Raw genomic sequence first — 11,871 nt, 5'->3', positions numbered from 1 at the left:
TGTCTGAATCTTTAATGATATTTTCCTTTAGTTTATGAAATCCTGAAATTCTTTCCAGCTTTAATTTGAGACATGAAACAACCTCTCTGGGATTTTTTTCCCCACACCCAAGCATTTTACTGAATAATCATATTAGTTTTGAGAAGCTTCACCAGCTGTGGGTTTTTCCCCATTACGTAACATCGGCAGAATTCTTGTTCTCCCTGTACCCAACTTTTTGAAAACTTCTTGTTTGCATTAAAGCTTCCAAATAAGTTATAGCTCTTGTAGTTATAGTTTTGAATGATCTGCATATCAGGGCATTGTGCTTTTATTTGGTTTTTAAATATGATCCAGACCCAGCAATATATTATTGGACATGAGTCTGAGAGCTCTATACCAAACAACATTAATGCATCTATTTGAGTCCTGGTGTACAGTCAAGAGGACATCCTCGACTTTCTAGTGATGCCACATTTGTAGGGATTTGATAGACAACATAGACTTTATTTTCAAAGTCATAAGCATTGCAGTTTCCACATTTTATAGCAAGAAAGGATGTTAAATTATTCATTTTTAATAATGTTTTGATTGATAATCTTTTTTTCTTCTCAGTGTGAGATTCCTAAATTCAGTTTAGTTCAGAATAGTAATTTTAACCTTTTCAAAATAAAACTTGTATTCGGTGTGATTTTTTATGATTCTCAGGAGATTATCAATTTCTATGTCTCTCTGTCTGTGCTCGCTCACTGTGGATTTAATCAGGATGTTGTGACCAAATGTCTGACCTCAGAAAGCAGACATGAGGCCAGAGTGAGGGGGTCACACCCTGCACAGCTTTCTCACTTACACATGAAACTATTCCAACTAGCTCTTTGGGAGCTTTGTCTTACAAAGTTTTTATTTAATGGTGTGGGGACAGAAAAAAAGTCTCTTCCCCTCTGTTACCGAGGTCAGTCAGCGTCGTTTCGACTCAGTCTACACAGTATATGTTGAGACAATGACCCACCCTCACCCCAAAGTTTTTTCCATTTGCCCTGTTCTCCTCCTCACGAGCACTGCATGCAAACTTGATGCACTGGAGAGCCGTGAGTCACACTGAGGTCGCGTTTGGAGGACAGAGCCACTGTTTGTGAGCTTTGGTGGCGTATCTGCTGGCCAGCCACTATTCAAACAATGACTTACTCACTGATTTTTAGAGGCCACGGCCTGAGGACATCCAGAGGTCAGAGTACATTATTGACGTTTATAAAATCAGCAGTACAGTATGCAATGTTTAGATTCGCCCCCCCCCCCCCCACAGTCTCTCTAACATAAGCACAGGTAAAAACAAGGTTTGGTTATCAGATCTCCTGCTGCTCCATCAATAACAGAGTTATTATAGGTAACTGAAAGTAAACAAAAAAAACCCTGTAAAACTAGATGTAAAAAAAAAAAAAGTAAACTGAAATACAAATAACAATTAGACCTCTGAAAAAATAAAACAAATCCTCTTTTAACTTGGAAAACCAACTAAAACAAAGTAAATGCATGTTTAGATTTAGTGTTTGGGGAAAAAAATACCTCATGAGGCTTTGATAGACATATTCATATTTTTTGCAATACATGTGCTGATTTATTTCTTTTTATCTTACCTTTGACATATTAAAGGCTAAAACTACGACTAAAACCAATGGAAATTAAACATTTTCAATAAATAAAAACTAAAGTAAAATTAACAAACTAATGTTGGAAAGTTAACTGAATGAAAAGCAAAAAGTCTGAAAGAAATGAAAACAAAAACTCCCTTTTAACAGGAAGAAAACTCCAGCAGAAACAGGCTCAGGGAGGAGCGCCCGGTTGGGATTAGGGGATGCAGACAGGGAAACCCACATTAATAGCAATAACTGTACATTTTTACACTGTTACATAAATGGTAAACAAACTCGAACATGTCATTGAAATGTAAACATGCAAACAGAGATATTTTAAAGACTTGTGAAACAGACAAACGTTCAAGTGGCCGTTCAGGTAATTTGCCTCAAACTAATTTCTCAAACTCTTGCTATGGGAAAATGATATTGTGTCCAGCATGAGTCAGAAACAATAACTGCTTACTGGTGTGGTTTTCTGGAGGTATTATTAGGCAATTTCCTCATTATCCTCCCACTGCTTTTCCCATAAATCAGTGCCGGCTAAATGACCAAACGATGGCTTCATCGCAGTGATTCAGGATTGCTGTAAAAGAAGCCGTTTATTGACCTTTTCCTTCAGTTTACTGTGAACCACCAAAAAACTGGCAACAGCAAACAATTTAAATATTTACTTGCCATTTTCATAGAGTTTTAGATCAGCCACCAGCTCTAGTAAAGCTACAAATGATTTCAGACTAACCCAAACAACTTTCACATTTATTGTTTTTGGGTTTTTTTCCTGTAAATCCTGTTTGATCTGCTCAGTTCAGAGAAAATGTAATGTGTGGATTAAACCCACGTGTCCTCAAAGAGACAAATGATGTAGAAGCATGAAATTAAATCTGCAATGCTTTCTGTTGAACTCATGTTGTGTAATAGGTTTTCTATTGTAGGTTTTCTGTAATCTATCAATTTTGAGTAAAAGAAAGCCCCAACACAGCAGCGAGGCTGTTTTGTTCATCACTGTTTATTTGAGGAAGAAAGTGCACAACAAAACAAAAACAGTATGAACATTCATTGCTTGGAACAGGTGGGAAATTCTGCTAATTATTTTAGCTCTCAGCATATTACCACAATTTCTGAAATCAGAAAATAAGTATTTTTCTCTAAAGTGTACCTGAAAGAATGACATGCTTTCATTTAGAAAACGTGAGGGTTCAAACAGCAACACCATAAAGCAGCTGCAGCACAAATTAAAACAGGCTGAGAAGTACGTGAGTTTTTGATGCAACGATGACTCAATCTCTGCTGTGGTCTTCGTGAGATCATGTGCAGGGTCTGCTTAGAGAGGCTGCTCAGAGAAAGCAGTGTAACTCTTCACACGTGCAAAGAAGAAGGGTGTGTACATCCTGTCCAGGTCAAAAGTAGTAATGACCGTTTCCCCAGTCAACCTAAAAGCATAATCACGGTCAGGTTTAGAACAGAAATTGACATTTTTTCCCTTCTTGGTCACTTCTATTAGCAGTCCTGTGACTTACTTGTAAGTGATGTGGCAGGAATGGTGGATCCACACAAGCTTACTAAAACTCTGATGCCCCCCAGAGGACAGAGCCAGTCCCACGTGAAAGCTGTGTTCAGCCTCCGGAGCTGGGTTCCGCCTGCAGAACCGATTCCTTTGGAAGTCGGTCGCTTTCTGTCAACAGATGCGGTTTACAAGTTCAGACGTAATCCGACAGGTTAGGTGAAATATTATGGAAAACTGGAATTCACAGCAGATGCTCTCAGAGACATGGCACCTAAGAATGCCGAATATACTGTAAACCTGCCAGAAATGTGATAACTACAAAGCTGGCAATCAACCAGAAGAGATTAAGCCAAACTCACAGCTGAGATTCAGTTATTTCAGATTTTGTTTCTAACTGTATCCGTAACATAAATAAAGCGTTTTTTTCCCGGGCTCTGGGTGCTTCGAACAGAGGCATAGATTCTGTCAGCACCCGTGGGTCAATGCTGCAGTCTTTAGCACCCTCACACATTAGTAGAAGTATAACTTGTGTAGGGGGAAATCATTTTAGACCTAGTAAACTATAACAATACATTTAACAGTGTTGTGTTTATGTAATGCAATGTAATGTTATGCAGGAATGTTTTTGACAAGCACAACGCTGGTGCAGCCATGTACTGCACGCTAAATAACTTATTTGTGTTCGAGTAGAGGCCAATAAGAGGCCAACTTCTTCCATGAAAAGAAACAGACATGCTAACACACTGATGAATGAGGTACTAGGATTAAACTATGTAATTTTTTTCAAGGGGAAAATTCCCCAAATTGTGTAACTGCAACTGTATTTGCACTGTTTTAAACATGACTTTTTTTAACCACTTCCATTTATTGAGGTTTCATTTACTCAATGAGCTGGCCTTATTATACATATATGGTTATCTATTCATCTCCCACCCCTCAAATGCCTCAAACATTTCCTTACCTCATCTTTTTTCTTGCAGACAACAGCAAAAACTTTGGTTTGATTGCCTGTCTCCTGTGAGAGACGGAAGTGACCGAGCAGAACTGAATCCATTCTGAGAAATGAAGCACAATTAAACAATTGTCAATCCTTTATACTCTCTATGGGTCCAGCTGAGTTTAGAGAAAAGATGAGGTGTACCTGGTGTTCCTGGTACGCAAACGGGGAACAACGGACAAAGGCTCCTCAGGGGTGGTCAGCATGATGACGTGGCCATCAGGGAAGAAGCGGAGGTACCTGAGGTAACAATGTCATCACCAGTGTTGGTCAAGTTACGTGAAAAAAGTAATCAGTAACTAATTACTGATTACTTCCCCCAAAAAGTAATCCCGTTACTTTACTGATTACTTACTTTCAAAAGTAATTAATTACTTAGTTACTTTTTAAAAACACGATTTACAACCTGAATAGGTGATAAAGCCATAGATCTTTCAGCCCAATTCTACTTTTTCTACATAATCAATCATACAAAATGTAACCAAATGGAAAAGCATCTTTTTAAAACTTGTTTTATTAGTTTTAATCTTTTAACTTTATGCATCAAGCAAAAATTTTATTATATGCAACATTCTCTGACTGGAAGAAATTAGTTTAACATTTAAACCTATTTTCTGCACATTCCAGCACATAAAATAAAATATTTTTTGTGTTTACACTCACTCTTTCAAATAGATGCAAGTAAAACACAGCAGAAAATAAATAAAGTCCTTTGGTCTAGCGGTCCTTTTGCTCTATTTTCACCTGTAAAGCAGGAGTAGGGTGGGCGGAGGTTTACCCTGGTGCAGGTGTGCCGCAGCGGTCAGTGGAAGAATCCGCGAGTTTCTCTGTGACTTTCCCATTACGTCGTAGCACACTTGGTGCTTGCTTGGAAGTTTAGGGGTTTTTTCCGCTGTAAAAATAAGTTTTCTTCCCACGCACGATGGACGCTAATGTTTTTGTCACTTTTTATGGAATCAAATTCAAAGTAAGGTCGGTACTTCCACACTTTAAACGCTGCACGCTCATACTCTCTCCCGCACTCGATATATTATCCATTGTTGATCTGCACACAGCTGTTGTCACCAACGTTGCACTTGCTTACGTCACTGTCATGAGACATTCTTGCAAAAAAAAAAAAAAAAAAAAAAATCACGGTTTTAGTAACGCAGTGTTCCTACGGGAAAGTAACGGTAATCTAATTACCGTTTTTGCAATAGTAATCCCTTACTTTACTCGTTACTTGAAAAAAGTAATCGGATTACAGTAACGCGTTACTGCCCATCTCTGGTCGTCACTGTCAAAAATGTCATCTGTGGTTTCGTTACAACTCACAATAAATAAAGACTACACTCAAATATTTACCTGTAGTATTCAACATGGTGCCAAGCCCTGTAAAATCCATCCAGTGATTCCTCTCCTTGGCGAATGTACGATGTTTTGCTGATATACACACCTGTGGAAAGAAAATGAATCATCCAGTAATTCGTTTACATTGAATATGGCAGCAATAACTTCTAAAAGCATCAGCAAAAAACAACACTAGTGGCTGGTAATTTGAGGCATTTAGCTCTCAACTGTTGTTAGCTGCATGTAACAATCATCTAAAAGTTTGCAGCATAAAGAAGTATTACACCCGTAACATTATTCCTGCGGTCTTTTTATGTACTGAAACTCAGTACCCTTCCAGCAGCTGCCTCACACTGCAGGGGGCAACAGTGAACTGCAAGTTAAGAGCAGGTATGCAAACGTGGGTGGCAAACTTTCATGAAGTCCTTATACCTAGAGACCAGTTGGCGACACAAATATGAATTTCCCACCAAATGAAATTAGTCACAAAGAAATTTCTGCCCCAAAAACCTCCTTTCGTTTGCTTCGGGTCACTAGCAGATTCCCCATAGTTTACATGGAAGACACAGACTCGTCTGCAAACACTGTACAGTTACACTCCATGATGTAGTGAAAAAACATTCCCCTTCACAGTAAAACTTGGGTTTTACCACTGTAACCACACGTTTAAAAATCTGAAATTTTTATTTTGAAGGTGAATGATCTCCACCGAGTAGCTGACATATGCTTGCAGATCAGCCTCCATGCAAACTACTGAAGATTGCAATCACGAGGTGGTTTTCGACAGCACCATATTTCTCTGTGACAAATTTCAAGTTAGCAATTGCTAGCAACTGCTCTTTTCCCTCTTCAACAGTGGTTGGGAGATGGTCGCTGCCAGGTCTCTAGGCCAACGTGATTTGAAATAAACTGCTATAAAAAAATTTAAAAAAACATTACGTGGAAAATTTTACTTGATAAGCACGCTTGTGGTATCTGTCTTGATAAAAAAAAAAAAAAAATTTCTATGACACTCTAGCTCTTAAATCATTTTGTATCTGTTACAAAACAGTACCTTTGGTATTTTCCTGCACTAATGTGGGTTTAGAAACCTGAGGTGTCAGTAGTAATTACCATCAAAACGGACTCTGGGCCTTTGCAGGAACATCTCCCTCCAAGATGTGAAGGGTACAAGTTTAGTGCACTTCCGTCCCCAAACTCTTAAACAAGCCAAGCGCCAAATCTCAGGGTCTCTGGAGAGAGAATGAAAGCGAAACAAAAAATTAAGAGCTCACAGCACCATGAGATCCTTTATTGCCTGATATAAAATTGGCAATTTTGTCAAAAGCTGAGCTTGCTGACAAATAATTTGTCATCCAGCTGATTTCTTTGAAAGCGAGGCTGACCTTGCACAAATGTAAAACCCACGGCAAACCAAAGACAGCTGCTCCAGAGCGCGCATGTCCAGATCGCTTGATACAACCCACCGAAATATGTACATCAGGATTTCCCGTGGCAAAGCTGCAATCAAAAAAAGAAAAGAATGATAATGGCTATGTGTTTATTATGACTCGAGAGGTTTACAATGAAATTACATTAGAGTTTTTTACCTGAAATGTGCACCTGAGTCATTTCAACCTCAGGAGTGCAGATCTTTGGAAATGAGCCTTCCACAGATAGCTGCTGCTCGAAGTAGGCAAGTAGATCCTCGATCTCCCCATCAGCATCACTATCCTCCATGCTGCAAAAAAGAAAAATAAACACAGTATGCTCAGTTTAAGAAATTAGACTATGCACTGCTCTCATACAAGCCAGCACACTATATTATTCACCTACCAAACTAAAGCAAAGAAAGAAAAGTTGCTTTTGTTGTTGTTGTAAATGGGGCAGCTTAAGTTTTAATCCAGCTGAGTGATCCTCCTCACACCCTCATTATAAGTTCAGCCTAGGGCTGCTCGATTATGGCAAAAATGATAATCACAATTATTTTCACTGAAATTGAGATCTCGATTATTTGACGATATTTATTTAACCCTTTAAGACCTACCATAGAACCAAGTCCGCCAGAGCTTTTTTTTTTTTTTTTTTACATGCTGTAGTGCCATTTTTGGGAGCATTTCAAGTTGCTATACATCAATACAACTGTTATAGCCCATATTTTAATAATATGTATGCATTAAGTCCATAGTAATTACATTAATTACAAAAAAGTGCAATAAACTACAAAAAAATTGAAAATCGTTTTTTTTTTACATATATTTCTACTTGGGGAAATTTAAGAGGCTTATCCCTCAAAACTTTAAATACAAAAAAGTTGCAAAAAATAGTTTAGAAGAACAGGAAATTTATTTTGAGTGTCTTCATAGTTTTATTTTGGGGATATAGCAATTTTTATATACTGCAGGGAAAACAAAAAACAATCCTATGATGCAAATTTGCAAAGAAAACAGCATGTGCATCAAAATAAACTATTTCCAGCAGTGCAATTCGAGTTCTAAGCATCCCAGAAACTATTCAGAAAAGTCAAACATGACTTATAAAAACACCAGTATAGGCTTTTAAGGCCTACAAGTAAAAAACTACATTTTCCGCGAAAATGACGTCACTTCCGGTTTCGGACAGGAAATGGCGGACATACGATAGCTCGCGTTGACGTCTTTTTCATTGTGGGAAGTGTTACGAACAGCTGTTTCTGGAATATTATGTTTTTGTTCCTGCAAGCGCTTTTTATGCAATTTTTGCAAAGCTTTATGTGGAAGGAAACCGTGACCGAGGACAAGCTGATGGCATAAGATATAAGTACAACTCCTCCGGTTTCATATGCAAAACAAATTATTGCGCTAGCTTACGCAGTTCCGGTTCTACAGGGATTTAAAGGGTTAACAATAACAATGTATTGAATAATGACTTTAAAAAATAATATAAAATAGTGTGCAAATACTGATAACAGGGCAAATGTTTGCAATATAAAAAATAAATGAAAAATGTAAACATCTATGTTTAGTGAACTTTGCAGTGTTGCTCTGTGGTGCAGCTACGACACCGTAGCAAAGTTTACACACTATGTCTACTTGATCCACGACAAGTAGAACCCATAATGTTTCCACACCACTGAAGTTTTTTTTTTTTTTACCTCTCTTTTCAACCAACGGCAGTCACTCTCCTCCCCAAGTAACTTCTGCTTAGCTTTCCGAGCTTCCCTTGGGTCTTCTTACCGGTAATTGTTGTGGCACGTGTTCGAAATGCAGAGAGGTGCGCTCGATTTGCCACACGGAGCAGCGCGAGAGTAAAGCACGAGGGAGGGGCTAATAATCGGCTCAGTCATTTTTAATGATCGTTGAAAGCCCAGATCGTAATCGTGATTAAAATTCGATTGAGCAGCCGTAGTTCAGCCTTTATACTACTAGTATAATTTCAATAATAATTAATATAGCAGCTCTCTGTTTAGCATCTTAATTACCTCACAGGGGAAAATGATCCCCGAAAAGAAAGCGATTTGCATAAGACTATAATTTTAGAACAACTTAATGTCTGAAAACATGCTGTCACAAAATAGACCTGCGGTAAGATTAAACAAAATAAAGTAGCTTACTAGTTCCCTCCACCTCTGTCTGCATCAGGAGGACGGCTGTAGTTGATTTTAAACTCAATGTCAGGAACAAGCTGCATAGCCATGCGATAAAATTTGATAGCTGCAAGTAAAAACATCAGATTAGACATGAGAAACAAATCAAACAACCTCAGAGAAATTACAGAACTAAATGGACGGCGGGTAAGGATAAAGAGTTGTTAACTTCTAAAGAGTTATTTTTATTTGTGGTAAAGTGCCATCTGTATCCTATGTAGCGCATACCTTCATAGACAGCTCCATTCTGCTCCTCCTGAGCAGCTCTCAAGAACAGCTCTGTGGCCTGAGGGAAGGTGACTCTCGTCAGTCATTTAACAGCTGATAATAATCGACAACACATGCAAGCTTACAGCTAGAAAAAAAATTATTCCCCAACTTGCCTTTTCCTCTCTAGCAATTTCTTGAGCCTTCCTCAGACCTTTGGCTTGGAGCAGTCGGTTGCTCGTTCCACTCGCTCCAGAGCTCGGTTTGAGCTCAGACATCCACTGAGCTCTGAACACATTGAGCTCCAGCTGGAATTCGATTACAACATTAATAGAGTGAGTGCCAAAGAAAGGTTTCAGCTTATCCATGCTTAGTTGAACTTTAACACTGCTGTTATAGCCTATTTGGTTTACAAATAGGCTATAACAGGCTATAATCGTTGCAAACAAACAAAATTAAGTCCTCCTCGTCTTTCATTGTACCTGCCTAACATATGAGAATTAATTTGGCTGCCATGTTTTGCCACTTTAAACAAATAAGTACATGAGGGGATAACATATCTTATCTTTGGCCAAAAGAAATGTTTTTGTTAGTGATTTCAGTGCTAGCTCGAAGGATACACTGATGCACAGTACAGGTTCGCTTTTAGGAATATTGTAGTTTTCTTGACCTTTATGCATTAATGACACTGCAGTTTTTGTTTTATTTTCAGAAGATAAGTTAGATGTACTGCTCCAGGCTCTGGGGAGGCCCCAGCCCTGACTGATAGCATAGTGTGTTTTTCTCTGCAGGTATGTTTTTACTACATTGGTAGTGTGTTTGGGATCATTGTTATGCTGAAAAATGAAGCTGTTGACAATCAGAAGCTTTATAGATGGTTTTGCATGATGGATCAAAATAACAGCACCTCCACCATGTTATATAGACGGCAGCAGACACCCACTGTTGTACCACTCTCCTGGCTTCAACTGTACATATTGATGACAATTTAAAAGAAGAATTTCAAATTAGACCCATCACTCCATCAGACCTGCTGTCACTGATTGTCAGTGCAAGTTTTGTGTAATCTGACACATCTCAGTCTTTTCTCCCTGTGTCCCCTCAAGAATGTCTTCTTACCACGCTTACCTTTCACTAACACCACTGTGTGCTTTTATGACTAAATAAATAAATTGCAAGAAAATGTGGCTCCTTGGAAGTAAAATTTAATGAAGCACAGCCCTAGAGTGTTGCACAAACCATAATTTATGCTGCTCACCTGAAGATCTGGATCATCTGAACTTTCATCTTCATCCTCTACTGTACTTTCAATATCTGCATTTTCGTCAGCCTGCACACGAAACCGAAGTTATAATTTAAAAAAATTAATTTACGGTTAACTATTTATATAAAAAACAGATTATCAGACATCCTGTATATAGCAGTCAATAAGGTGATAAATTTAGAGACTAGAATAGCAAGCCTCATGTAACCAAACTTAATACACATAAACATTAATATATGCATTTAGCTCACTTTGGGTTGAAGTTAATTACACTGCTACTCCCTAAACAAAATCGATTTAAAATGCATATGAAATACGTAATAAACAACAATATTGTAAGTACACGTTACTTTATATGCATTGCACACCGTTTTTTGTTGACAGTTTGATGCTCCTTGTTATTACAGCACACTTCCCTGTTCATGTTGCGGTAAATAAGTTTCATTTTTCTTTAACATACAAACTGTCAAAGTGGTCAAACTTGTTGCAAAAAATAGAAACTATAAAGTTCTGCTGTGGGCCTGATTTAGAAGCAACTCAGGTAACACAACCATATTTAGCTTAACAGTCTGCGATGCTAACCTCGGTGTATAATACTGTGAATTAATCTGCATATCGTTGATTTGAGGGTCTTGCATCTAAATGTAGGCGCCAAGTGTTGTAAATCAACTACTTTCGTAACTAGTTAGTAAACTAGTTAGCTTACAGCTCGGCTGAGCTGCAGGTAGCATTAAAAGAAGCCAGGTGACGTTAGCTACATTAGCTCGCTAGCTCGCTAACACTTTTCGCTGCATAACTGCCAAAAACACGGTGACCCACCATGACAACCTGGCCAGTAAGTCTCCTTGTTATCTTCACAGGCGGTCAGTATTACCGTTTACAGTTCACGGTCGGAGAAACGGACAACACAACGGACATATTTACGAGCTCGCAGGAACGCAGCCATTTCGCTGAGTAGCCCGGAGCCTCAATGGCACAGGAAGTCAGGAGGCGCTGTGAGACTCGAGAAGCGCCCTGTGTCACTCCGGCTCTTCAATATCAGCTGAAAAATAAACATCCCTGTGTGGGGCAGCGACTAGCAGCTGTCATTTATGAGTGGCCTGTATGTGTGTGTTATATTATAACAACAACTGTCTTTAGTGACCAAATTGTTGGCATGTTAATTATGGGACATTAAATACTCTGACAGGTGCACCTGTTCCACTGCTGGTGGAACCAGCCAATCACATGGCACATTTAAGCATGATCAAGATGACCCACTGAAGCTAAACCTGAGCATCAGAATGAGGAAGAAAGGTTATTTAAGTGGCTTTGAATGTAGCATGGTTGTTGATTAAAACTAGATTCCAATTA

The 11,871-nt window shown here is 38.6% G+C and overlaps 1 protein-coding gene across 1 annotated transcript; it reads right to left on the bottom strand.

The window, feature by feature from the left end:
• Nucleotides 1–2,641: 2,641 nt before the first annotated feature.
• On the bottom strand, nucleotides 2,642–11,482 carry fbxo9 (F-box protein 9). The gene is made up of 13 exons (XM_085369351.1): nucleotides 11,338–11,482; nucleotides 10,513–10,584; nucleotides 9,431–9,562; nucleotides 9,276–9,333; nucleotides 9,015–9,114; nucleotides 7,033–7,163; nucleotides 6,829–6,943; nucleotides 6,557–6,675; nucleotides 5,459–5,549; nucleotides 4,259–4,354; nucleotides 4,079–4,172; nucleotides 3,131–3,285; nucleotides 2,642–3,043 (listed from the first exon to the last, which is right to left on the bottom strand). The coding sequence occupies exons 1-13, from the start codon at nucleotides 11,338–11,340 to the stop codon at nucleotides 2,935–2,937; spliced, it is 1,275 nt and encodes a 424-aa protein (XP_085225477.1). The 5' UTR covers nucleotides 11,341–11,482; the 3' UTR covers nucleotides 2,642–2,934.
• Between the last annotated feature and the right edge of the window lie 389 nt (nucleotides 11,483–11,871).

This window comes from Diplotaxodon limnothrissa, linkage group LG13 (genome assembly GCF_057381915.1).
Source record: "Diplotaxodon limnothrissa isolate DT_005_m linkage group LG13, D_limnothrissa_male_GT1.1, whole genome shotgun sequence".
Taxonomy (NCBI): Eukaryota; Metazoa; Chordata; class Actinopteri; order Cichliformes; family Cichlidae; genus Diplotaxodon; species Diplotaxodon limnothrissa.
The sequence above is the reverse complement of the archived record's forward strand: the minus strand, read 5'-3'. Positions and strand labels throughout refer to the sequence as shown.

What these genes read in the sequence shown, in the direction of transcription:
- fbxo9 (XM_085369351.1), bottom strand. An exon ending in GACTCAGGTGCACATTTCAG is followed by an intron (nt 6,944 to 7,032) that starts GTAAAAAACTCT and finishes TTTTGATTGCAG; the next exon opens with CTTTGCCACGGGAAATCCTG. An exon ending in TCCTGCCACATCACTTACAA is followed by an intron (nt 3,044 to 3,130) that starts GTAAGTCACAGG and finishes TTATGCTTTTAG; the next exon opens with GTTGACTGGGGAAACGGTCA.